At 48.3% G+C, this 25321-nt stretch overlaps 8 protein-coding genes across 8 annotated transcripts; 3 read left to right on the top strand and 5 right to left on the bottom strand.

Moving 5' to 3' along the window:
* Positions 1–456: 456 nt before the first annotated feature.
* F9C07_2279681 (putative morphogenesis protein) lies at positions 457–3859 on the bottom strand (the record flags this gene model as incomplete). Its single annotated transcript, XM_041288195.1, has 6 exons — positions 457–521; positions 582–2881; positions 2934–3162; positions 3216–3309; positions 3390–3547; positions 3673–3859. 6 exons carry the CDS (start codon positions 3857–3859, stop codon positions 457–459), a joined length of 3033 nt encoding a protein of 1010 aa, XP_041140560.1.
* Positions 3860–6083: 2224 nt separating this feature from the next.
* Positions 6084–9805, top strand: rlmA (MADS box transcription factor). The gene is made up of 4 exons (XM_041288208.2): positions 6084–6323; positions 6688–6837; positions 6906–7062; positions 7129–9805. Exons 2-4 carry the CDS (start codon positions 6782–6784, stop codon positions 8803–8805), a joined length of 1890 nt encoding a protein of 629 aa, XP_041140561.1. The 5' UTR covers positions 6084–6323; positions 6688–6781; the 3' UTR covers positions 8806–9805.
* Positions 9785–12581, bottom strand: F9C07_1437 (putative transporter). Its single transcript, XM_041288196.2, has 5 exons — positions 12021–12581; positions 11913–11942; positions 11542–11852; positions 11356–11477; positions 9785–11304 (listed from the first exon to the last, which is right to left on the bottom strand). Exons 1-5 carry the CDS (start codon positions 12312–12314, stop codon positions 10196–10198), a joined length of 1866 nt encoding a protein of 621 aa, XP_041140562.1. The 5' UTR covers positions 12315–12581; the 3' UTR covers positions 9785–10195.
* A 392-nt stretch (positions 12582–12973) lies between these two features.
* On the bottom strand, positions 12974–14430 carry F9C07_1436 (putative calcium binding modulator protein). The gene is made up of 4 exons (XM_071508095.1): positions 14286–14430; positions 14196–14214; positions 13308–14133; positions 12974–13240 (listed from the first exon to the last, which is right to left on the bottom strand). The coding sequence occupies exons 1-4, from the start codon at positions 14324–14326 to the stop codon at positions 13218–13220; spliced, it is 909 nt and encodes a 302-aa protein (XP_071365872.1). The 5' UTR covers positions 14327–14430; the 3' UTR covers positions 12974–13217.
* Positions 14431–14905: 475 nt separating this feature from the next.
* On the bottom strand, positions 14906–15989 carry F9C07_1435 (putative short-chain dehydrogenase/reductase family protein; the record flags this gene model as incomplete). The annotated part of the gene is made up of 2 exons (XM_041288198.2): positions 14906–15026; positions 15112–15989. 2 exons carry the CDS (start codon positions 15987–15989, stop codon positions 14906–14908), a joined length of 999 nt encoding a protein of 332 aa, XP_041140563.2.
* A 338-nt stretch (positions 15990–16327) lies between these two features.
* F9C07_2279676 (ChaC-like protein-domain-containing protein) lies at positions 16328–17969 on the top strand. The gene is made up of 5 exons (XM_071510385.1): positions 16328–16718; positions 16802–16833; positions 16943–16996; positions 17170–17255; positions 17332–17969. Exons 1-5 carry the CDS (start codon positions 16624–16626, stop codon positions 17854–17856), a joined length of 792 nt encoding a protein of 263 aa, XP_071365871.1. The 5' UTR covers positions 16328–16623; the 3' UTR covers positions 17857–17969.
* Positions 17970–18006: 37 nt separating this feature from the next.
* On the bottom strand, positions 18007–19076 carry F9C07_1433 (putative glycine-rich RNA-binding protein). The gene is made up of 5 exons (XM_041288199.2): positions 18971–19076; positions 18800–18872; positions 18629–18735; positions 18383–18540; positions 18007–18296 (listed from the first exon to the last, which is right to left on the bottom strand). Exons 1-5 carry the CDS (start codon positions 18988–18990, stop codon positions 18271–18273), a joined length of 384 nt encoding a protein of 127 aa, XP_041140565.1. The 5' UTR covers positions 18991–19076; the 3' UTR covers positions 18007–18270.
* Positions 19077–19304: 228 nt separating this feature from the next.
* On the top strand, positions 19305–24526 carry F9C07_2279674 (uncharacterized protein). Its single transcript, XM_071510384.1, has 4 exons — positions 19305–21226; positions 21302–21536; positions 22711–22777; positions 22829–24526. The coding sequence occupies exons 1-4, from the start codon at positions 20244–20246 to the stop codon at positions 24340–24342; spliced, it is 2799 nt and encodes a 932-aa protein (XP_071365870.1). The 5' UTR covers positions 19305–20243; the 3' UTR covers positions 24343–24526.
* The last annotated feature ends 795 nt before the right edge of the window (positions 24527–25321 follow it).

Here is a 25321-nt window from a genome sequence, read left to right as displayed (position 1 = left end):
TAGCGAGAGTCGGCTAAGGTATATTGATAATTCAGTGTAAAAAAGTGAAAAATAAAATAATAAATAAACAAAAAAAGACAATCAATAAACAGGAAGGGGAATAAAACGATAAGCTCAAAACAATCGAAATGAGAATCGCCACAGCGTGATTATCCATCCGTCGATGAACCAATGAACCAGGGATGATATTACAACAGAAATGTCCGTTCATGGCGTGCGTCCGTCATCCTTCGCTATAAGAGCATAGACTCTTGTCATGTAAATAGGAATTTTATGGAGGCCAAGCCCAAACACGGGGAATCAAAGAAAATAGAACCTGTAACATGTATGGAAAAATGTTAAGGCCGTAGAAAGATTAAACAGGCAGTACAAGGTATATGAAACAGATGATGTGAGTCAAAAGACAGAAGAGAAAACGATTGGTACGCAAAGATGGATGAAAGAATCAAGTGTCAATTAAGCCATTTTGCCAGTCAGTTCGGCTACCCTGGCCTTGATACGAGCCGCGCGAGCATCGAAGCCTTGATGATACACGTTAGTACAATGGGCGACCACTATCATGGAGGCTTTGAGTTACTTACTTTCCTCTTCGCTTGTGTTGCCACCGTCGTCTTCGTTCATCCGCATATGCTCAAACTGGGCGGCTCTTTCGGCGGCGTTTTTGCGAATCTGTGCCCACCGGTCATGGGAAGGATTGGACTGAGGCGAAGTGCTAACTTCATTCTTGGCTTCAACCGGAGCGCTGTCGACGGGCTTCTTCTCAGAGAATGTATCGGACACAGGCGAATCCTCTGGAACAAACGCCGGCTGCTCCACCAAAGGCCCCTGGTCGAATCTCGAGAACTCGCTATCGGCTGCGGTGCGTTCGTTGGTATTTACACGTGAAAGAGCATCATATTCGGCTTGCCGCTGGTTACTGTGGTAGTCGCTGTTTGATGCGGGGACATGAGGTTCTGGCTGCAGTCTCGCCTCTGACTGAACCCTGGCCTCCGGCTGTTCAGGCTCCGGTGTTTCAGCAGCAGGCTTGGGAATGACTGGCGCCTCGACGACAGGTTTAGGTGTTTCTGCAGCTGGTGTCCCCGGGACAGGTTTCTTCTTTAGGGTGGATGGTCGGACAATTTGTTCCTGAGATGCCTTTGCCTTATCCTCTAGGGCAGCGCGTGCAGCAGCGACAGCGGACCCACCAGCACCCGTAGACTTCATTGGCGGCCTTGATTCAGGTTCAGGCTTCCTCTTCGTTGTTCCAAACATACTCTTGATTCCCGGAGTAGCAGGCTTCTTCTTCAATTTCCCGGTCGAATTCTCTGCCACCTCCGTGGACTTGCGAAGCGGCTCAATGGTGGACCATTCCACAGGAGCGCTGGAGCTATCTTTCTGACCAGTGGCGTCTCTGTCACTAGTAAAGCTATCCTTCTGAGGTGTTGCGGGCGCCGGAGAGCTACGAACGTCGTCCTTCGGTAGAGGCGGGGGAGCCTGTCGGGTACTGGTACTGAGCGCAGGAGACAAAGGTGGGCTAAGGTTGTCCCTGGAGGCCTCCTTTAGTTCATCTACCGGAGCACCAGTTCCCGCAAGGCTATTCTCCATATATGCGGCTTTGTAGGCATGCTTGCCCTTGTCGTAGTTACTGGCCCATTTTAAAGCATGCGAGGCTTCGTTCATAATGGCCGGCTGCAGTGTCATAACAGAGTTGGTCTTTGAGTAAGTGGTATCCCGAACATTCCTTCTAGTTTCCCCGGATGCGGCCAGTTCTTGCTCCCGATGCTTCCTCTGAAGGGCAGCGGCTGCAGCCTGAATACGGGCATGCTGGTCAGGACCGATGCTGGTCTTACTTTGTGGCCCTTGGTTCTCAGGCCGCTTGTAAGACTCTTCTACCGCGCTGACCTTTTTGGCCGTGGACTTACGGCGCCCGAGTCGCTTGCGCGTCGAAAACCCGAAGAAACTCTTCTTCTCGACGATATAAGCACCAGGTTCGGGCTCCGGTGCCGCGCCTTTGACTTGCTCCTCCAGAACAAGCCACTTCGTATTCTTAATGACAGTCTCGAGCAATGCACATCGTCCAAATACTGCCTTCCGGGAAGCTGGTTCCTCACCTGCCAAACTGCTAATCCACACCCACCAGAATGAATCATCCAGATCAAGAGTGGTAATACTAGCCAATTCACCAGGGTCCATGGACGGCTCAGCATCCAGAGTGCGCTTATGTGACTGCGAGCTTTGGCCTCGAATTGTATTGATTGGGGGCAGGACCTTATCGGGAGGAAGTAATACTGGAGCCACTGGAGCTTTGAAAACGTTGTCATCACTGAAACCAGAAGACATAAAATCTGCCCATGAAGGGGTTGTTGGACGGCCGAGATCGCCTCCACCAGACTGAGGAGCGGACCTCAGACCGCCACCGAACTCCTTTGACACCATGCTCGAGGTTCTGTCGTCATAAACATCGGCATCCAGCGTGGCCCCGAATCCAAGATCTTCAAACCTGGACCACGATGCTTCTCTGGTCGAAGAAGTCGGATCCGATCCAACCGATTGATTTGTAGACGAAATGCATTTCAGCACACGGAGACACTCATCCGTGAGCGCTCGGAGGGGATCCTCAAACCTAGCAAATTCTTGAAGGTGACTATCGCTGTCTCGATACTCGAAATTCTTTGCACGACGTAAAAGCGCGAAGGGAGTGGCAGACACAGTGTCGACAATCATGACAACTTTGGTGGTAGAGACCTGAAGAAGCGCTGGCGTCTCTGGCGGGTATTCTGTGGCTTGAAGCAATGTTTGCAGAGCGATGGGTAGGGTAGAGATACTGCTCATCCCGCGCGGCGAGTCAGGGGACAGCGAACGTAGGTACGCGAAGAACAAGTGGCTTGTCGCATCCGCGGCGCTACTAGGAGTTAACCAGCCATTAATTATCGTTCGGCGTGAGTACTACATACCTTGCCCAATCCTTGTAGGCAGCTTCAAACCCATTGCCGGTGTCTGTATGTTCAAACGCCCACCACCCGGCATACCGAGACAGCTTTCGTCCTCCAAGGCCGTTGGACTTTCCATGCGCCGCAATTGCGGTTAAAAGATCGAAGAAGTCGAAGATAATTTTAGACCTGGCATCTGAGTCAACGCTAATGGGGATGAACGTTGAGAATGCATCGCGGGCAAGCTGAGAATCTGTGGTCCAATAAGCATACACTACTATGCCTCCGAGGCATCTCGATACGAACCTTGTTCGCCAACCTTAAACAATTCGTAGGCCTCCCATGTGACAACTCCTCCAGGGAGTCTGCTCCAGCACCACTTTAGCACACTGCAAAGGACCTGAAATACCCGTGTAAGCGGAGATAATAGATATAGAAGTGATTGAGCTTGTCGCACAAGGGGTTCCGAGGGTGGCTTACAATTGGGTCCGTCAGTCGTAGCTCTTGCGCTAAGGCATCTCCTTTGGGAGGGGAGCCTTTTTGCACGGCTTGATTGAAGTAGTTGCGGATGAATGTACGTGCAGCGCTGGCGTCGGAGCCTGGCCGGAAAGGTAATAAGAGGAAAGGTGTTTGGAGACCTGTTGAGGAGAAAGCATGGCAATGATCAGCGACGTGAAGAATGTGCTTATCGCAAAATGTCGACGGAGGGGCATTGACGTCAGGGGTCCAGACAAAAAAGGTAAAAAAGAAAGAGGAAACCTACCTCGGGCTTTCAACTCTTGCGTACAACCTCGCAGGAGATCCTGGACTTCCTCCGGAGACACTTCGGTACGCTGCCACGCGTCGGTCCATTTTGGCTTGGAAGGGCCATTGTCTTCTACCACAGGGGCTTTTGTCTTTTTGGGAGTATGGGAGTCCTTGATTCGAAAGACGCGGGCGAGGAACGGCATTTTCACCTTGCGCTTCTTCGACTCCTGAGTTGAAAGGTGCGACCAACTATAAGTCGGAGAAGTCGACCTTCTGAGACGCGGTCAAGGAGTGGCGTCTTAAAACGAGTCGATTAGCGAACCTAAAGAGGAAGACTTCACGATTCCACGCTCGACCGTGCGAGTAGATAACCAGTTGTAGATCAATAGGAGAAAAGCGGTATAAATAACAGGTCCAGGAAAAAGAGGTGTAGAACCAAAAGGGAAAGACTTGGTAAGTTGATTCAATAGATTGGAGTCTAAGAAGGACAAAAAAGAGAAGGGAAAAAAATAGACAAGAAGAGAAAAATAAAAATGAGTTATAATAAAAAAAAAGATCAATCGAATTTGTAGGAGAACATTCAGGTGGCCAGAGAATCAATCGCCTGCAGCCCAGACGGGGCAGCACGTCTAGCGTGCAGCGATACTGTACTACTGGCAATAAGGCCACAATCGACCTGCAGAGAATTTAGGAAATTGGATAACGAGTGCAATCTCCACGTTTTTTTAAGCTTGGAATGTGGAGCTGGTAAAACCGACGAGCGAAATCAATGATGCGACCAAACGGAGTAAAACAAAATTGATAACAGAGAAGAAAAAGAAGATATAATGAGAGGAAAAGACGGAGGAAGAGGGACAGGAGAGAAAAGGGAAAAAGCGACGAGGTAGAGAAGTTAGTTGATTGGAAGGACGATTGACGATGAGGATCTACTGTCTCGTTTCAGGGGTGAAATAATAATACACCCCCGAACTCTGGCTCTATCCATGGTTCAGTCGCCCTCCATAGACGCCAGTTAATTGGCTTGGAATTCAAGAGGACAAGACGAACGCCGGTTCATTCATTGTTCATGATCCGCTACCCAAGACTTTTTTTTTTTTACCTTGAAAACCTTCCCAGAAAAGAAAACCAGGAAGCTTGACAGTGGTTTTGGGGATATGATAGAAGTGGTATGGTTTTAATTAAATTCTCCCCTCCTTCTTGAAACCCGGTGGTCAAAATGATGACATGCTAAAATTTAAGGTAGTAGTGTCGAGAAAAAAAGAGGTTAGGCAGAATACCGTATAATACCATGGAGATACAGTAGGTAGTAACCTTTTTCGTACCCAACAGAGGATTTGCGTCTATGTAGGTCCAGTTAGGTAGAATTCATGATGTATATTAGGTATGGAGTAGAGATGTAAACCAATCAATCAACCATATCCATGGATGTACACTGCATATATGTATGTTTAGTAGGGGCGCATGACTCGACTCGGTTGTATGACAACTGTTCCCTGCTTATCAACGTCGCCGACATACATCCGACGTATCTCAAAAAGAAAAAAAAAAAAAAAACACAACTCCGTACGGGGTAGGAAAAATCAAATGATATCACCCAATTATGAGACTCATGTCGATGCCTGGTTTTCTGCCTTGACATAAGAACATGCGAGGCGACAGATCAAATTCATGAGTTGATCATCGTGACTGGTCATGGAAGATGGTCCAATCAAAGGGGATAAGGGGTTCACCAATTCTGCCGGTTCCCAATCCGTTATCCACCATCCCGATAAACCAGCGGACCCTTTACCGCTTAGCCCGACAGGGAATCGACCATATCAGAACTGCAAATTTGAAAGTCTGGGCCCCGTGTCGCGGTTGGGGACAAAATTCATTAGGTAACTAGACAATGCCTGCCTCAGGCAGCTAACCTTGATGCCTACTGAACTAGCCATCCTTGTGCAGGCGGTCGAGCCCATAGCTGGCACCACCGGCTAGTCTAAATACTTAGTCTTAGGATTTCTTTTGAGGGGCTAATGCGAGCTCAATATGGCATCATTAGTAGCGCGGGACGATCATAAGGTATAGCATGATGAGAGTGGATAGAATCAACTTTCACGAAATCGCTACTGGCACGCCACCCTGGAGTTGTCAACGTGAGATTGACATGATCAGTGAAACCGGGAGCCGGAACTCTGTAGAACAGGAACCTCATTGGGTTGTATGTAGTATTGATGAAAATAGTGGCAGGGCAAAAGACAAACCAGGGTTTCATCGGGGCCAGGAGATTATCGATCAAAGATCTAAACCAGGAAGAGGCGGAGTGATCGGTATATGTACCTAGTGGTAGGGGTTCATGAAGCAGTCAGCAATGGATCTATAAATAGCCCGGGCGGCGGTTAGGAAGCTCGCCAACGGCGGCTGCCCGTAGCCGCCGACAGGTCCAGTGATTAAGAAGTTTCCCACAGTCGATGTCTATCTTTAGAATCTTCTGCATCACCCGCGTGTCGCCGCTCCAACCATCCAGCCTTTCTCATCCATCCATCCTTCGTATTCCATCCCAGAATTGACTTTGGCTCATCTTATCTGTCGTTCTGTCTCTCGTTTTCACCTTGGTGACCTGAGGTTTCTCTGTCACCTCTAGTCCTTGCCTGCATAAGGGGGGCCCTTGTTCTTCTTCCCCGACCGGTAAGACGCCGTCGCCCTTTACGCGCTTCGTTGGTTCATCCCTCCAAATAGCGCTGTGCCAATCTCACCCCTCTTGTCTATCTGTACCCTCGCATTCTTTCTCATCTCCTTCTTTGTCCCCACTTCATTTGGGAGAAATTGAAACGTTTTATTTACTGCCTTTCGTTTTTGTTATTATTATTTTTTAAATCTTCCTGTCTCTTTTTTTAAAAAAAAAGAAAATTAAAGGGGGGGAAATTCAAGAAAGGAGCCTAAGCAAACACAGTCGTTTATTCCACCGTGCTCTGGAATTCCTTATTTCCTTTTTTTTTTTCTTTTTTGGCGCTTCCCTAGGTTTCAACTCGCGCCACTAATTCATACAAAGACGCATACCTTCACGTCTACTCGCTATTGATCCTGCCTTCGGTGTTTCACCTACGTTCTTTACCCTCGTGTGATACGCTCACACTGTATCCCTCATGGGTCGGCGAAAGATCGAGATCAAGGCGATCAAGGATGATCGCAATCGTTCAGTGTAGGTCTCATCCTACACTCTATCGCTGGGTGCAACTTGAAGAGCTAACATGATACCCTGCTCTTTAGTACTTTTCTGAAACGGAAGGGTGGTCTCTTTAAGAAGGCGCATGAGCTTGCGGTGCTATGCTCAGTAGATGTTGCTGTCATCATATTCGGTCACAACAAGAAGCTATATGAATTTTCATCATGTGATATGCGCGAGACCTTGGGTCGTTATCAATATGTTTGTCTCCTTTCTCACCTGTACGATGTCGAGTCATTTTGTTAACATGACATGCTTTGCCCTTAGTTCGGCCCGCCGCACGAGCATAAAGGCCCTGAGGACTTTAACGGCCGGCGCGATGACGACGACGATGAAGATGAGACCACACCTGCCCCTGAAGAAATGCATCCAACACCACCGCAAAATAACCCTCCGATGATACCAACTCATCTCCCCAGTCATCCCGGCTTCCAACATGTTAATCATGCACCTTCCGCATCCCCTCCCATCGGCAATGGACTGCCGTTTGATCCGCGTCACGGTACCCCTCAACCTCAAGGACTTTCAAGACCATCTTCCAGAAATCACGTTCGCAGAGTTAGTTCCAATATCGGTACCCAGCAACATCATGCCACACCACCGCCGCCTCAGAATGGATTTGCCTATATGTCCAACCCTTCCATGTATAACCCGAATGCCCACCACGCTCTAGGTCAACAACCCCGACCCGGTCAGTTTGCGCACTTTGGCCCTCCACACGGCGTACATCATGCAGCGCCGCATCATCAGCATCAACCTATGCCGCCGCAATCCATGCCGCCACATACAATGCCGCCCCAGGCAATTCCACCGCATATTCAACAGCATCCCCAGCATCCGCATATCCTTGCGCAGCAAACACCTCCTATGGGTTTATCGCAACCTTCACATCCGCAAATGTCCCAGGTTGCCCAAGCATTTATGCCGGAACAGGGAAGGAGTTCCATGCCTCCCACGTTCCCGTCGGAGCAACAGCAGCAGCAGCAGCAGCAGCAGCAGGCGCAACAACAGCCCCAGCAACAACAACAGCGGACGGTATCACTTCCCGAAGCTCCTCCAGCGGACCAGATGCCTGGGCCGATGAAAGCTGAAGACAGTCAGTCACCGCCGCAGCAAAGGTCGATATCGTCGAAATCACGTAGTATCTTTACGCCGATTGATGATCGTGGTTCGGTCTTGGCTCGTCACTTTGGAGTCGGTCCACCTACGTCGCCGCGCAATGAGAACTCACAAGTGAAGCTTGAATTTTCACATAACGAAGCAAAGGACAAAAAGGGACTCAACCAGCCAGTGGCGCCTCCCCCTCCACCACGAGCCGCGACTGAAGCGCCTCGTCCCCAGCCGGTACCTGAGATCAAGCCTCCCGTTCGGACGAACAGCGGTCAGTTAAATACGAAACGTCCACAGCTAAAGGTGCAAATACCCAGCGAGAATTCGGATCGGGGCAGCGCAACAGCAGATTCATCCTCACGCGATTCTGCAGGGAACAAAACACTTACACCAGCCAAAGCCAATCTTGACGGCAACCATTCCAGTGTCGTGTTACCTCCGCCTTCGCCTTCTGCCGGTGCAATCCTCAGTGCAGGCGCTCAGGGACCACCGAATCCATTTGCCCGGCCGCCTCCCCCTAGCACAGCTGCTCAGAATAACAATGCATATAGTAGTACCAACAACAACAGCAACAACATAGAGACGCCGATATCTGCACTTCCTAGTCGCTTCGTGCCAGATGCGCTTCTTCCTTCTCCATCTAGTTTCTTCCCTGAATGGGGTTTTGGCCGCTCTGGTCCGGACAGTAACATCCTTCCTAGTCCTCTGACCTTTCCCACTCCCGCCGTTCAAACAGGTCCCAGTTTTGCGCGTGAAGACGATCAAGAGAAAAAGCGCAAGAGCCCCGATAGTGGACCAAGTGCGGAAGGAGCACCGAAAAAGGCAAAGACATAGCCTCCCTTATTGTCTAGATTGATAATTGCGGTCTTGTTCTTTCTTTCACTGTCTCAACTATGGCATCGTGTGGCGTTAAGGAAGGTATGAATACCTAATCGGGTGAGCGAGTTGGATATGTCTCTTTTGTTCATTGGATATCATTTCCCGTTTCCAGCCCTCTCTACTTTCGCCGTAGCTTCCGCTTCCTTTCCACTGTTATACCCCTTCCTTTTGCCGTTGGATCCTATTGGCAACCTCGCCTTAAGCGCTTGTTTTCGAAAAGCTCTTTCCGCATGAGATTCTCAGTCTCACTCGTCGTTCCCATCTCTTGACCCGGACAGAACAATCTTTGGCTTTCTTTCAATGTCACTTGGGGATGGCGTTCCAGAATCTGTTTGTTTATCTTCTAAAATTCGGTAATGTATATAAGGATGTTTGAATAGGAATAAAAAACTTGAAGAGGATGTGCCGGCCAAGTTGAGTATTGTGGTGGATTCACCGCCATATATGTCGTCTCCATAGACCGACCGAGAAAAGTTAAGTGATTGCTCATCGATTCCATGTGGATCATCCGCTAAAGTACGGTACCAATTGAACAAGACTGAATCTACGATCGACTGCCTAAACCGGCATATACTCACGTCATTGCCGATAAAGTTCAGATTAAGTTTCCAGTCCCAAACATCGCATTGACGTCAGCAGTGATACATCAACTTTGGCACCAGCAGACCGAGTGGAAGCATACCTTATACCTATCTACAGCAAACCCCCTGTAGGATGTAACAAAGACGTGCAGCTTACTAAGTATAGTATACCTACTAAGCAATCAAACAAAGTGCAAGTACTACGTATGATAAGGTTATCGGAAAGCTCCGGCTGTTGGACAGCGATGTCATTTTAGACCTATCACTTAGTCTTATGAAGCTTGTGGTATATAGGTAAGGCGAGAGGATAAGTTCTCCATATTGGATTGGTTTTATTATGTGAAAAATGTACAGAGCAAACTCTTTTCTTCAAGCTTCATTAAACACTGAAATGGTAATCTCTGCGCTAAGTCTGCATGCAATTATGTATTTACTCCAGTTCATCAGTTTCCAATCTAATATACATTATTTTAACAACTCCAGCTATCAAGCAACACCAAAGATCCCTGTTGAAGTGGGTATAGCGATACGTTAAGCTAAAGCAGAAAGCAAAAACCAGCAAACTTTTCTCACGGTCTGACAATGCTCATAATACCCGCCAGGAGTATCAGAGACTCAATCATTATGAGGGTAGGGGGCGACAGTCTTGGAAAAAAGGAGCAAGAGGGGTCTATTATGCGTGTAGACTGTACCATGTATGTTTATGGGAAGAGAAGAGGGTGGGGGGGTTTGAACCCATTGGTGTAGAAGAGAAGAGGAGGGGGTTATACGGTCTCCTTGGGTTCGGTCTGAGTTTCGCCTCTTTGCGCGGCGAGAATCTCTTGTCTTGCGCGCTCTTGTTCTGCAAGACCAGTCTTGGTGAAGGTGTGTGCCTTGCTGAGCACGACGGGTCGGATAAGTAGACTGACTAGCAGTCCGAAGCCGATGATGGCGGTGTAGAAGATCCACATCCGGCTCAGGGTGAAGGTGTATGCTTTCAGGACGACGTTCTTTTGATCTTCCGGGAGTGCTCTGATGACGTCGCCCTGAGAGCCGGAAAAGGAGGAAGCGAGCGCGGTGGCTTTCTCGGGCCCGATCGCGGCTGAGATCTTAGGCATTTGCTGCTGGAGGACATTTTGATACACGACGGTACCAAGGACGATGGACATGGCGGCGGAGGTTTGACGAAGGAAGCCGAACGTGGAGGTTCCGGCAGCGACGTCGCCACGGTGGATGTTAGCCTGGAGGGCAACGAGGGGTGCTTGGAAAACAGGACCGGAGCCAAAACCGGCGATTAGTTGATAGATGATGATACGAGGCCACGAGGCGTAGTATTTCAGGTCGATGAGGAGTCCGTAGCCAAGGGTCATGAAGAATAATCCACCCACAATAAGCTCGCGGTAGCGGCCGGTCTTCTTAATGATGAAACCAGTGCATGCGGAAGTGAAGGAAAGGCTGAGAACGTTCGGAAGCACGTAGACACCGCTCATGATAGGATTGGCGAGGAGCACGGTCTGGAAATAGAGCGGGAGATAGTAGGCGCCAGAGATAAACACGAAACTGTGGCAGAAGCAGACGAGAAGGACCAGAACATTGTGCCAATTAGTGAAGAGACGGATCGGTATAACGGGATATTTTGCGACTTTCCATTCAACCACCATGGCAATAGCCCACGTCACTACTCCAAAGACGATGAGACAGATGACGGTGGCCGAGTCCCAAGGGTAAGTGATGCCACCATACTCCAGGCCAAACAAGAACATGAGCGTTCCTCCCATGATTAAGACGATACCTATCCAATCAATGGATTTTAGACCTGCTAGAAGCGGTGTTTTTTCAGCCTCAATCTTAAGGAACAGAACGAGGATCACAAATGAAACGCCTCCAATGGGCACTGGTAAAGCACATTAGCATAGTTCCGTCTACTGCTCGCTGATTTCCTTACAATTTATATAGAAACACCAACGCCAAGTAACGTTGGTAGTGAAGGCGCCTCCAACGATAGGGCCTAGAGCACCTGCGATTGCCCATGTAGACCCGAAAAGACCATAATACATCGGCCGTTCTCTAAAGTATAAATCCTTTAACAATTGTCCATCGAAAGGGAGAAAGCATAGAGGGCATGACTTACCGGACACTGAACAAATCAGAGACACAGATATTCACTAACACGATGATACCACCTCCTCCAACACCCTGGATAGCTCTACCCACCAGAATCATCGGCAGATTAATAGCCAGCGCGCAGATCAAACTACCTACGAGGAAAGCAACATTGGCCAGCAACAGAATGCGCTTTCTGCCCCAGATGTCACTAATTTTACCCCAGAGGGGCACCGCGGCAGCATTAGCAAGCATATACGATGAAGCCATCCATGAATATCCACTCTCCGAGGCATTGAAGTGAGAGGCCATTGTTGGCAGGGCCGTGGAAATGATTGTCTATATCAGTCAGTAAATATCCGAACTATGACGACATATGCGAGCGATTCTGTCACTTACCATATCTAGAGCTGCTAAGAACAGGACCAACTGTAGACCCCCGCATGGTTAGCCGTTATTTCATCAAAGATGTACTTAAGGGGCAGAATAGCAAAAGTAAGTTCTTACACAAAGCGCCGTCATGACAACAACGATCTTCTTCTTCCCCAACTTCTGCGCCTGAGAAGGCACTCGGCCCAGCGAAGCGCCAGTGGCGACTTTTTCCATCGTTCCATCACCGTTCGATTCATTCGCATGCTTTTCTTCTGAAGATTGACGATGGTTATTCGAAGTGTCGGTGTCCGCCAAGCTGGGGTCCAGTTCCGCCGAAGCTATCTTGTCGCCCGTCACAACCTGACCGTTGCTAAGTGTGTGGGTATCATGTTGATCCCGGTCATCACTAGGATTAGAAAGCGCCGTCATTCTTCACGATGCAAGAATGCACGGCCCGTCGAGAATGAAATTGGATCAGACCTGACTTGACAGGCGAGGATTTGGCCGCCAAGTTGAGGAGAAAGGGACCAAGAATGCTCCAATCTGTTGCGGCGGGCAGATCCGACGTTAAAGACCGAGTGACTCAGGGTTAGTAAAAGATCGACATAAAGAACGAGAAAAGAAACGCCACAGAACACCGAGAAGAAAAGAAAAACCTTCGGCGCAGTCGCTAATCGATTCCCACTTGTGGTCGCTAAGATTTTTTCGGCGTGAATGAGCCAACCAAAGTGAGAGAGGATGCGGTCGAGACTCCGTTCCTATAAATGAGAAGTATCTATAACTTGGACTAAATTGTCGGTCTTTCGGAAAGTCCCGAGTCTGTCGGACTTAAGGATATCAATGACCGACTCTCCGAGGAATGCAAAAAGAAACGATCAAGATGTATGGAGTATATAAATGATTGCCCTTTCTTTGGGGGGATCGGAGATTATAATTTTGATTTTCTTATGATTATCTTGCCCAAATAGTAAATTCTTTGCATGGCGTTTCGTGCAAGTCGGAGAATTTTTTAAGGAAATGACATGTCATGACATCCAACCCAAGAAGGTTTAGGGTGGTAAGGTACCATATTCATTACCAAATCATTTGCAACCCGGTCCGTATTCTTATCATGAGGCACTGCAGTTTATAGTACAGGTCAATGCAGCCTTTTAACACAAAAATCACCACTACCTACGAGTAGGTAGCATGCAAGTACACCGAATACACTTCGCATGTTCCTTTTTGCTGGATCGCCGGTGCTTGAATTATGATGCTCCATAAACAGGGTATAATAGTAGAACAACCAGAAAAGATTAACGCAGAGATGCACAAGAACTCCTTATCCACCGTCTAGTCCTGTAGTTGCAGGATTTCTGTACGTCATTGCGTCAGTGACTGATCAAGGTAGAAGTAAGAAAAGAAACACCACAATTCCCTTACCAGTCAAGAACTCCTCAAAGCTCACAGTAATGTAACCATCGCGGTCATCATCATACCGCTTGAAGACGTCCGTCATACGTCTCAAGCTGATACACGCCTGCACGAACAGGTCGAAGCTCATTCCCATCTTCGCGGGGTGGGCAGGTCCATTCCTCTGCCGTCCCTTGCTCTCAAATGTGGTGAAAAGCACCGTCACAAACGGCTGGCTTAGTCGGTATCCGAATGCGAGGAGTGCGTTCTCGAATTCCTGAAGGCTGATGCGCCCGCTACGATCGACATCGAATCGGTCAAAAAGCTCCCGCCACGCGGCAAGGTAGCGCCATAGCGATACAAACTCGTCGAACGAGATCGTCCCACTGCTATTCCGGTCAAACATGCGGATCATCATCTTCACCGTCTTAGGGTGAAACGAGGTAAAATCGCCATTCACGAGAGCGGAGCCCAGCTCCATCTCGGTCAGTGAACCGGTGTGGGATGTGTTGGCGGCGCGAAACAGCGGGAAGAGTTGTTGCGGATCGTCATCAGGGACAGCCAACGGCGGGTTTGGAGACCGTGGGGGCCGGGACGAAGGCTGGGGCCGATTGCGCACAGGCTGGGAAGGGGGTGGCCCAAATCCGTAGTTCTGTGGAGGTGGTGATGGGTGTAGTGGATGAGTCCGATGTTGGTTCGCAGCCGGTGCGGGTAATGGCTTGTTCATGTGCGCACTCGTTACGGGAACTCGAGGTGGAACTCCACTAGAAGAGGGGTTGGGGGATGGTCGAGACGGTTTACTCTGATTGTGATGATGCTGAGGGCCGGTTTGCATAGCACCGATCATCTGGGCTACCTGGCGTTATTTCGTCAGTTATGGAGGGGTTGATCAGGGAAACTAAAGCACTCGGTCGGTACCTGTTCGGGCTCTGCATGTCTGGTCCATTTTATGAAATATTAGCGACATACGGCGCATCGTGAAAATCATCATCTGCGATCTCAACTTACGCTGGCAACGCATCTGGATTGTAAGATTGGTTGTACGCCATGGTGTTGACTATTGACGTCTATCCAGCTGACGTAACCGATGTTCGGTATTGAGGGAAATGTGGTTTTGGGGGTGCCTGACGCGGGAAACGCGCTCTTTATAGCGATCGGACACGCCACTTAACAAAGAAGGAAGAAGAAATAGGCAGAGATAAGAGAAGGATTTTGGTCAGGAGTTTCAGGAGGGAGTTAGTGTTTGCGTTAGCATATGCTTCTTCGTGGTCAAAAGCGGAGCGCGTGGGGCACTGGTTCGAAAAGCTGATTGCCAAGAATCTTAATATGTTGAATCAAAGGGGGGCGATCAGTATACGAATACGCGGTGGCAGAGAGAAGATCACTGAACTAACGGGAAAAAATTTGGGCATCCAAATGGAATAAAATGAGGCTTTGCTGAGAGAAAGAATTGCCTCAGCCCTATCCCACCCTCTGATTCATTTGTTTATCCTGATTGAGTATGGCTCTCGGGTTCTCCTCAATTCCCGGTGGAGCTAATGTGAGCCTGTATCTATATTTATCTTTTTCCACAGTATTTATGGTTCGGTTAAGTTGTTTCTTCGCCTAATTTAGTATTACATTATCCTTCATTCCCCAACCAACTCTCTGATTTCTGGACACTGCTCCTGAAGAATCCCAATGATCTCCTTCCACGCCTTGACCTGAAATGCCTTTCCTTCCGTTCCCGTTGTCAGCGCGGTGGATTCGCTGCCCTTGTTAGCATGTAATGAAAACCCTGACATAAGTCCAAAGATATAGAAGGGAAATGAAAGGAAAATAAGCAGAAACATACTCCAAATACCCGTCGCTCCTCCAGCATTTCCCGTGCGATTCTGCTCCCTGGTATGTGGCACTAACTATCGACCGACTTCCTTGCTCTGCCGTGCGAGCAAAAAGCTTATAGAACAGCCAAACAACCCATCGCTCATAGAATCGGTCATACTGCCGTCCAAGCGATGACACACAAAGTCCCGGGCTTATCGTATTAACAATAACAGGGAGAGTTCCATTCTCATTCCGTACCCGATCAGCCATGGTCTTCAGAACATACTCCAACAGCAGCTTGGAGATGCCGTATTGCTTTGTCCCGCTAAAGTGTCGTGGATCATTCAAATGCTCCAATAGCGACCCTTCTGTCCGGAGGCTCGTGGCCTTGACTTGAACAAACTGTTGGCTGGAAACGACAGCAAGATGCGCCGGGTTTGAGTCAGATGAGCTGTCTCTCAGCTTCGGAAGGAGCAGAAGCGCCAATAGAGAAGTGGACAACGCGTTAACCTGCAATGTTTCTTCCCATCCCTCCGGTGATGCGGTATACACTTTATTGCAGAGACCGGCGTTGAGGAGTGCGATATCCAGCTGCTTGATTTCCTTTTGAATGCGATCCGCAAAGGTTTTGACGCTTTGGAAACTGTTCATGTCCAGCTCCCAGACTTGGATCACTCCTTGTCTGGTGGTGCATTTTTCCAGCTCAGTTTTGGTTGCATCTCCTCGTTCTAGGCTGCGACTGCCGATAATAAGCGACTCCACGCCTAAATTCAGAAGCTTGATAGCGGCTTCGAACCCCAGACCAGATGTGGCTCCAGTTAAGACGACGGTCTTGCCGGCAAAGGAGACTGTTGGGTCGACTGGGAGAGTGTACTGCATCCGGAGTAGGCGAAGTAAGCTAGCCATAGTAACTATATTTTCCACAAACAAAATGCAATAGCTGTGGATGGACTTTGGAGTAGAGAATTTGTTGAATAGTGAAATGGAAGCAATGTCAATCAATAGGCAGTTATTGAAGATTCCTGGTCCTTATAGAAAGGATTCACACCATTTAGATTACCTTGCAGTATGCTTTTCTTCCTACTAAGATATTGATCAATAAGCAGGGGGTTTTCATAGAACCTGAGGCAGCAAGAAGAGACGGGGGATAATGTCGGGTGCAGCGGGGCGTCAACTTGAAAGCTACCGGGATTGATTGGTTCAATGTTGCATCAACTTCCGCCATTTTCCCACATTAACGGCGAGCAAACAGTACAAACACCTGGGGTGGATTGTACAGCACATTCTTTGCAATGCTCAGTAATGTACATTTACCTCTCAGGATAGCCTTTTCCCTACACTTTTTCATGGTAGCGTTGAATGAAGCTTGAGGCCATCTATCTTTCCAGATTTCCACTGCTAACAAAGCCTTGTTTCTGGAGCTGTTTCGACTTTACGCGCTTTCGCTTCCATCTCAAAATCTATATACATTTTAGAGACAAACAGACCTTGTAATCATAGAGCAGACGGTTAATATCCGACTCTATTAGACGGGCCTGGCATGGATTCTAGTAATGAAAACGGCCATGCTTCTCCAGATGGCCGAACATGGCGCAGTTACTTCCCAGACGGTGATCTATGGGTATTTGGATATGGGTGAGTCAACGTTAGTCCTTGGAGAGAATAAGATCTTCGGGGTTCCAAGCGAATACTTAAATTTCAATTCTGATGCAATCCAGGAGCTTGATCTGGAAGCCACCACCACATTATGGTACGTTACTCTGGCTTTGGACTAAGTATTCAGAGGTCCTGGTCAAGGATCAATGGCACATCACCATTGCCGGTCTCCCAGACTTCAGCTGATATGCGACCTCGTATAGATCAAAGAGTCCCGGGTTATGTCAACGGCTATGTGCGTCGCTTTTGGCAGGTTCGTCGCCCCTTGAACTATGGAAGTCTTTGCTGGGAAGCTTGGAGCTGCGGCACTTTCCTCACCCTTACCAAGCATGGCTAACTTCAAGCTTGCGCCGTATAGGCTAGGTGTGTTATAGGTTCTTAGAATGGGCATTGGGTTGCCAATTTCCGAGCTAAAACACTGACTTATTAAGTACTGACCATCGAGGAACGCCGGAAAATCCCGGACGAGTAGTAACGGTCATAGAACGAGGTTTTTGGGAGACATTGAATGATCCGGTATGTGGCCATTCCTCCTATACCAGCCACTTCGTGTTGGTAACTAGGCCTGATATCTCACATCATTACTCTGCAGCTCGCACACCTTGAGTCATCGTCATCAGCAGCTCGAGTTTGGGGCGCAGCATACCATATTCCCGCCTCTCACGCCGAAGAAGTCCATGATTACCTCGACGAACGTGAGATTGACGGATACTCTGTGCATTACACCCCATTCTACCCGTTCTCGGAATCCAAGACCCCGGGGTCGGATTCTACACCGATTACTTGCATGGTATATATCGGGCAGCCCACTAATCCGCAGTTCCTGCGTGACCCAGCCCGTCGTGAGCCGCAGGATGTTGCGGAGGTGATCAGTCGTGGACGGGGTCAGAGTGGGAAGAATACCGAGTATCTTTATCTGTTAGAGAAGGCACTTGAGGGCCTCGGGCTTGGAAGTGCTGATGGCCATGTCACGGATTTGGTTCGACGGGTGAAGGCCATTGAGAAGGAAGACGAGGCAGCGAGAGATGAAGAAGCGGCTGAGAGGGATTTACAGAAGTCGCTAAGTCGGTCGGAGGAGGAGGCACATCGGGCTTTCCAAAACGAGGAAAGAGCGTGAGTTACATTGACGTTTCTCTACCATCCGTGATCGGCGGTCAAGTGCAAGACTTACATAGACTACATGGTTTCAAGCTTATAGAGTATTCCCCTCTACTATTACTGGCGCAGAGTATCGCCGCGTAGTATCTGGTTATAGATTGCAATTGTTCTCTGTGTCATGGAAATTCAATAATTAACGAGTAATGGAGGTATGACCTTAAAAAACAGAGATAAAGCATCCGTGATTCATCAAAACCGTGCTTCCGCCGTCATACTGCGTTTTAATTCCTCTTCTGCGGCCGTGTCTCATGAAGTATTTATCGAGATAGAAGCTTATCTGAGCGATGAAGTCCGTTTAAACAATGCACGAAAAGGATCAGTCCAACTGCACCGTACTTCAATCCACGCTTTAGTTAGAGGCAAGGGCCTTAGCCTAGTTACCATCGCTTCTGCGCCAGTCTATACACAGTTAGCCCCATGGGATCACCAATAAAGAGAACTGCGATGCCCTTGGATGTAAAGGCCAGGCAGAATGAACAGCTTACCGCCGTCACCATATCCTCCACGAGATCCGCCACCATATCCTCCGTATCCTCCACCGTTTCCTCCGCGCTGGTTGTACCCGCCACGGCCTTGGAAGCCGCCATCGTTGCGAGGAGCTCGTTCACTGGCTTTGTCGACGCGGATAGTACGGCCGTCAAACCTAGATATGTAAACCTTCGATCCAACGCGGAGAAGTTGCGACAGCATTGTGGGATAGAGGGGATGACAGTAGATAAATGAATGCTCACTCCTGGTTGTTCATTTCATGCGCCGCAGCTTCGGCGTCAGCCTCAGAGCTGAAGCGGACGAATCCGAATCCGCGACTGCGACCAGTGTCACGATCCTTAACGACGATCTAGAGATTATTAATATAACCACGAAGAGAGATGATATCGCTGTACGGTAATTGGATTACTAACAGCTTCTTCGACAGCACCGTACTTCTCGAAACCAGAACGGAGACTCTCGTCGGTGGTGTGCCATGCCAGGCCGCTGTTGGTAGTGTCAGTGAAATATTCAAGTAGGAAATAGATGACAGCTGATACGGGGGCCGGTGTGGGGATGGGAGGAAGGAGGGGGGTTAAACAGACCCGATAAACAGTTTAGACATTCTGAAGTCCTGGTAGAGTAGAACAAGAGGCTGAGATGGGAGTCAATAGAGGAAAGAGGAAGAAGAAGGAAGAAGATGAGACAAGATTTGTGCGATAAAATGATGGTTCGGCTGAAAGAGAAGGATGACAATGGAAGAAGAGGGCCCGTGGGGAACGTGAATGTGAAGGAGGCTACTAAGGTCCTAAAGAGCCGATTTGCAGAATTATTCGTCTTATCACGTACATTTATCCAAGTGGAACCGCTGCAGTGACTAAAACTGTCTGGAATCATGCACCTTCACTGTAACTTGCTACAGAAGGGAATCTCTGGCCAAAGAAGATCGGATTAAACTGCACGTTGTGCCACGAAAATCAAGTCCCCCCTTTTTTTTTTTTTTTTTTCTCCTTTTCTTTACCGAAGAATTGACTGAGCGATAATAAAGCGGGGGGAAGGAAGGAATGGGGAGATGAAATTGTATATACACTACTCGTACGTTCTTTCCTCTCCCACTTGCAAGATACACCGTCAGCCTGAACGGTAACAATACTCAAATACTGCACCACGGAGGGGGGTCCGTTTGCATTGCTTTGGGATTGGACTGATTTTAAGACGCTAACCCAAGCGTTGCGGAACACCTCCGGTTCCCCTCATTGTCAATTCAATTCTTTTAGTTTTGTATCTTTTTTTATTCTTATTTTTATTTTCCTTGTCCTGGGTACTTCCAGATAAAGACACTTCCAAATCAAATCCCAAGTCTTAATATGAGAACCAAGTAGTAGGTGTAAGTAAGTATAAGCGTAGTATGTACATTGTATATCATTATAGACATTGACCGTCCGATGTATGAGGTATTTCGAACAGTTATCGTACGGGTGCAGGACCCCATGTAACATACTAATTCCAATCGACTTGACCTTGATCATTTTTCTGTTATACAACTCTTTATTATACATAGCTTGTATGCTGATTATTCTATGTGCATACTGTTCTTCAGTATCAGACTCACTATATAATGGGATATGGCCGGATTGCATAACTTGTCTTACTACATTATCTATGGTTGTACTGGATATGATGGCCTGTCTGTAGTTGAGAGGTGAATAAACCAGTCATGTGTACCAGGATATCAACTTGAATTCACTGCAACCTTTTTCCCTTTTCAGACATTTCAAAATAGTACCTCAACTTGAATTCTCACTTTCCCCCCCATTTTACACCAACACCTCCTTCACATCGCGAGCTTTCATAGCATGTAATCTATTCTATTCCGTCATGCATGAGCCAACTGAGGAACTCGTGCTACGTCTGATGCAAGATGATGCGACATGCGCCCTTGGACTCATGAAGGGCAAGGAGAGGTCTGATCAAATGACTGACCATGAACTGGCACTCACTGAATGGGCTCGAGAGCTCCGTCATTGTGCATGCACATTTGAAGACTACAAGATGGCGAAGAGCCTAGCGACAGCTGTTTCTCATGATGGTGTTGCTCTCGCAGCTGCAACTGAAGAGGAAAACAGAGCCTTCCAGGATCGAATGACAGCACTACAATTTGGCGGTCTCAACCCATCAACCCCTGATCAGCTACTGGGACAGAAGACTGCTGCGATGGCTGGTCTAACTGGTCTGGTGGGAGGTTTCAATACCGTGTCGGAGCAATCGAGATCTACAGATACAATTGAAGTTCGAAGGTCAGGTTTAATCGAGACTGAATCTCCAGGGGCTGAAAGCTCGAAAGTTGCCGCTGCCCGCAATCTCGACTGTCAGACACACCTCAAATGTGTAGCCTGTATGGAAGCTAAGCTATCCTTCGACATATTCAAGGCAACTTGTTCCCATTACTACTGCAGGAACTGTACCGGCCGCTTGGTGCACGACTCTTTCGTTGACGAGTCACTTTTTCCACCGAAGTGCTGTCGTGTGCCATTCCCTTTACCTACAATGAAAGCATTTCTGGACGAGGAGATGATTCGAAAATTCGAGGAGAAGACAGTGGAGCACAATGATTTCAACAGAACTTACTGTACGAATCTTTCGTGTTCGCGATACCTCCCCCCTACCTCGATGACACTTACTACCAGGCTCTGCCCTTCTTGCAACACAGAAACATGCCCTACATGTAAGCAGCGAGCTCATGCCGGCGTATGTGTCAACGGGGAAGTGGAGATTTTGAAAATGGCAGAAGCAGAAGGATGGCAGCGCTGCGCAAGATGTCGTAACATGGTGGAGCTAAAAAGTGGCTGCAATCACATCACGTAAGTGCATAAGCAATGAGGTTTCTTATCCTTGTTGTGGAAATCTGTCTGATGATACATTATCGTCTGCTTTAGATGCCGTTGTGGGTTCGAATTTTGTTACGTCTGTGCCTTGAAGTGGAAGATATGTGGATGCGAAGTATGGGACGAAGATAGACTAGTGGACAGAGCACACCAAGTTGCTGCTCGAAATGAAGGCAACCCGCAGCCTGCACAGCAAGAGGTTCAGAGGGCAGCGCAGGAACTTCGTGAGCAGCACAACTGTGAGCATGGTCGCTGGAGAAGGCGTGATGGGGAATACTCGTGCGATGTATGCCACGACCTGCTTCCTGATTTCATCTTACGATGCCAGCGCTGCAAAATTGAGGCGTGTGTACGTTGCAGGTATAATCGTCTCTGATCCGTGGACCACTACGAGTGCATCAGAGCGGGACAAGATTCATGCTGTGATTTTTTCATGAATGAAAAGACAGACAGACAGGAGTTTAAGGATGCGTAATAAGGGAACAGCTATGATGGGTCGGTTTCAATATGATCATGGGGGTATTGATGTATTCGTTGTTGTCAAGTAGTGGTGAAATAATAGATGAACTCTGTAATACTACTGCTGCTAATTATGTTCATTCAATTGCAACCGCAAGTCACGAGGAAGGTTCTGTATTTGATAATCGTGGCTGCCTCAGTATGTTTGATCTTCAGATACTCAGTCGGATGATGTCACAATGGCGGCCATATCTCTCAGCCAAACATCCTAAGATGTCTCCTGGTCTTTCTATCAACCAACTATTCAATTCCCGTTTCGACTTATCCGTCTCTGGATACACCTATTCTATCTGCCAGCAACACATTAAGCACATCTCACACCAGCTATATCGATGGATTCAAGATCACGGCCCCGTATTTTAGAGTGGTTACGAACGATCGAAGACGAGCCTGGGCCATTCGACACCCCTAGGTGGTCTTTACCAAGTCATAATTTCCCCAAAGTTCAAGATCTTTACGGCAAAATACCGGGCATCGAGGACCAACTAAGGAGACCAACATCAGTAATGCGCGCTGAGGACACAGTGAAAGAGGGCGATAGTAACTTACAACACCTTGATCTCTCATCCAAAAAAGTCGCATATGTACCACGAGTCCAGGAAAAAGCACAAGAAACATACAGAAAACAGCACTATCTTGAGTCCGTGGGCCCTGTGCCGTGTCTCATGTCTTCCCAGAAAGTTACCAGTAAGAAAGAACGATCTGGATATGAGCGTCGACCACGCTATAAGACAAAAGACGATCATTACGAGTACAAGGGCAAGACATCTCATGAGAAAGATGGTAGGGTGACAAAGACTAAGAGAAGAAGATCCGCAAAGAAGAGTAGAAAGCATACCGTGAATGATAATTTCCACGCCTCTAATGTGGCTCGAGATCGATTGACCGTGAGTTAAGAGAGACGAGCCAACTTGGCGAGGACATGCTAACCAAATCCATAGCTTCAATCTAAGAGGAACCTAGGTCTGTTTCAGATGGGTAGGACATCGTCACCCGTCAAGGTTCAGGGTAAGCTTTCTATCTCTCTGAGATTGGATCCGAGGCTCACAGATTGATCAGGGGCTGACCTCAGCTTTTCGGAAATGAAGTTTTTATCAAATAAAGCACGAAAAGACCGTGAGGCAGCATGTTTTTATCGGGATAAGGAAGAGAATGGAAGCGTATGTTGGAATTCACTAAATCAAAATCTAAGAGCTTGTTCGCCATTATACCATACTGTCAATCAACGGGCATGCCGTCAGGCGAGCGACGTGCTTCCTTATGAAATATCAGTATATGAACATGGCCAAAAGAGCACTATGCCTCAGACTTACCCAAAAGCAAGTAAACAGCACCGACACGAAGGAAGCGATGGTATATCTCGAGCCGCCACAGCATATACATGGCCTGAGAGTGCACGAGAATATTCTGCATTGGATGATCCAGGAGAGTGGTGCGCAAGACAGCTTCTCAATATCGACTTGGACGTCCAAGATGAGAATGAAGCTATAGTAACTGTCGAATCCACAAGGAAATACTGGAGTCTGGAAGAGCTGAAATGTCTCCTTGACCAGCGGAAACTGCTTTGGGATTCAGATACCAATAGTCCTGTTGCGTCGACAAACGAAAGGTCTCACTGGGGATCTCGAAAACGCAAGCGACCTCAGTCTATCGGAGAGGGAGAACCTGCACAGACCCCGAAGATGACCAAAAAGCATAATAGTCAAAACAACGCAGAGCATTATGGAGTCATTAGCATCCCTGTCACTAATCATCATGGACCGGCATCTGAGCTGCCTGCGCTTCTTAGGAATAGTGGAGATACGGATGGCGTGTCAATGCACATGTTGCATGGGCAGCCTGCACCGGCGTCACCACAAGCCTTCGAACAGGCAGACATCATCGAGCCACCCACAAGCGACTTCACGCTTTACCCCGGGACATCGAGCTTCATTAGCTCCTCGCTGCATAACCAAAAGCCGAAGTCTGTGATACAGTCCCACGACTCCTGCGGCTTGAAAGAAGTAAAAGCATCTACGGCATCTGAAATGATTTGGCATTATGACGAGTCGCCGGCACAGTTTGCAAACAGGGCGATGCCCCTGCCTAGAGACGATTGTGCCTTGATAGCACAGACTCTAAGTGCGGCATACGAAGTGATTATGCACTCAGAGCAGGACCCCCTGTACCAAATTCCTAAACACCTAACGTTAGACACACCAATGAGAGATGCTTCCTCCGGCGTAGGCGGCAATGGAAACATATCTCAGGTGGCGGATGATTACCATGGCTTGCCAGAGGGTTTAGCGTTCTACTGGCTCCCCGGGGTTGCATCAGACACAGGAACTTTCTCGCATGGTTCATCTGACTTCGCCGAGCAAAAGCGCTCCCTGTGCCTCTCCCAGCCAACTTATGCAGGCCAACTGCAGTACTTCACCGGACAATTCTCAGAAGCTAGATATTCTACAGGAGAGACCCCAGAAGTCATAATGGCTGAGGCAGAGTTTAGACCGACCGCAGCCATGGTCTCGGGTCTGCAGGAAGACCTTTTGGGTGGGCTGAAGGGGTTTTGGCGACAGCAGAAATTGTATTAGGGGTTTCCTCCTGGTGGGTTTTGACTATGGTTTTTACTTTCGTACTTGGGATCTGTATCGAATACCAAGTTTTATGCATGGTATTCTACCTATGATATCTTGGTCATAGACGAATTTCTATGAAATATTGACATGCAATCTTCTTAAATAATATCTACCATTGGCGTTGACAAACGTAACAAAGCCCAAGCCTCTAGAATGATTCATCACAATCCACCATGATACCTTGGACTATATTCCACTTGAGATCCACACTTCGAACTGCAAATAGAGTTCTCTCTCCATGCACGGTCTCTGATAGGTGTGAGAATTAGTAAGTACGGAATAACATTTCCAGAGCCTCGTATAGTCCAACCCAACAAGCACAGCACCCCGAACCTCTCTCTCGGGTTCGGTGAATTGCACGCCGAGGTTTACGACGACTCGCTATCATAGACCCTGGTCTTTAGTGCACAATGTTATATTAGAACAGTCGCTCTCCAGCGTGAGGAGGTAAAGCTGTTAGGTACGCATTGTAGAGGCCGCGTCCGGAGGGGATTCTCCGGCCACTCGATTCAAACATGATGCTACTACACTGGACTCCAAGTGCCATGTTGGTTATAGGCTTTCTTACTTCGGTCACTGGTGCCACATCGAAATTCTTGTAAACACCAACTGCATATGCCGTGGGGAATGCGCCACAAGAGACCAGCCTCGTCCAAGCCTCTCGGAACGGCTCCTTCACCTTGTCTCCATTATCCACGGTGCTAACTCTGGACTACGGAGAAGATGTCGCCGGTATACCGTACTTTCAGGTGGAGTCCGGCTCAGGGCAAACCGCAGTAAAGTACTCGGAACCATTTGACGGTCTCAATTCACCGTACTCAGACGGGCTCTGGGATTTCGTCAACGACCTCATGAACACCTTTCGCACGGAAACTTTCAATATTACCGGTCCTGGCAGAGTGCAAGCGAGTCTTCTACAAGGTGGCCAACGCTG

This window comes from Aspergillus flavus, chromosome 1, assembly GCF_009017415.1.
Source record: "Aspergillus flavus chromosome 1, complete sequence".
Classification (NCBI taxonomy): Eukaryota; Fungi; Ascomycota; class Eurotiomycetes; order Eurotiales; family Aspergillaceae; genus Aspergillus; species Aspergillus flavus.
Note: the sequence above shows the minus strand (reverse complement) of the source record. Positions and strands in the feature narration are given on the sequence as shown.

Excerpts from the sequence above, each read along its gene's own strand:
- rlmA (XM_041288208.2), top strand. The coding sequence starts at position 6,782 with ATGGGTCGGCGAAAGATCGAGATCAAGGCGATCAAGGATGATCGCAAT. Across the intron at positions 6,838-6,905 it reads GATGATCGCAATCGTTCAGT|TACTTTTCTGAAACGGAAGG; the intron begins GTAGGTCTCATC and ends CCTGCTCTTTAG. Across the intron at positions 7,063-7,128 it reads CCTTGGGTCGTTATCAATAT|TTCGGCCCGCCGCACGAGCA; the intron begins GTTTGTCTCCTT and ends CTTTGCCCTTAG.
- F9C07_1436 (XM_071508095.1), bottom strand. The coding sequence starts at position 14,326 with ATGGCGTACAACCAATCTTACAATCCAGATGCGTTGCCAGC. Across the intron at positions 13,241-13,307 it reads CTTTGAGGAGTTCTTGACTG|AAATCCTGCAACTACAGGAC; the intron begins GTAAGGGAATTG and ends AATGACGTACAG.
- F9C07_2279674 (XM_071510384.1), top strand. The coding sequence starts at position 20,244 with ATGCATGAGCCAACTGAGGAACTCGTGCTACGTCTGATGCAAGATGAT. Across the intron at positions 21,227-21,301 it reads AGTGGCTGCAATCACATCAC|ATGCCGTTGTGGGTTCGAAT; the intron begins GTAAGTGCATAA and ends CGTCTGCTTTAG. Across the intron at positions 21,537-22,710 it reads ATGGGGAATACTCGTGCGAT|CTTCAATCTAAGAGGAACCT; the intron begins GTATGCCACGAC and ends CCAAATCCATAG.
- F9C07_1437 (XM_041288196.2), bottom strand. The coding sequence starts at position 12,314 with ATGACGGCGCTTTCTAATCCTAGTGATGACCGGGATCAACATGATACC. Across the intron at positions 11,478-11,541 it reads TCTGATTTGTTCAGTGTCCG|AGAACGGCCGATGTATTATG; the intron begins GTAAGTCATGCC and ends TTTATACTTTAG. Across the intron at positions 11,305-11,355 it reads TTGGTGTTTCTATATAAATT|TGCCCATTGGAGGCGTTTCA; the intron begins GTAAGGAAATCA and ends GTGCTTTACCAG.
- F9C07_1433 (XM_041288199.2), bottom strand. The coding sequence starts at position 18,990 with ATGTCTAAACTGTTTATCGG. Across the intron at positions 18,873-18,970 it reads ATGTCTAAACTGTTTATCGG|CGGCCTGGCATGGCACACCA; the intron begins GTCTGTTTAACC and ends CACTACCAACAG. Across the intron at positions 18,736-18,799 it reads ACGGTGCTGTCGAAGAAGCT|ATCGTCGTTAAGGATCGTGA; the intron begins GTTAGTAATCCA and ends AATAATCTCTAG.
- F9C07_2279676 (XM_071510385.1), top strand. The coding sequence starts at position 16,624 with ATGGATTCTAGTAATGAAAACGGCCATGCTTCTCCAGATGGCCGAACA. Across the intron at positions 16,719-16,801 it reads CTATGGGTATTTGGATATGG|GAGCTTGATCTGGAAGCCAC; the intron begins GTGAGTCAACGT and ends GATGCAATCCAG. Across the intron at positions 17,256-17,331 it reads GGGAGACATTGAATGATCCG|CTCGCACACCTTGAGTCATC; the intron begins GTATGTGGCCAT and ends ATTACTCTGCAG.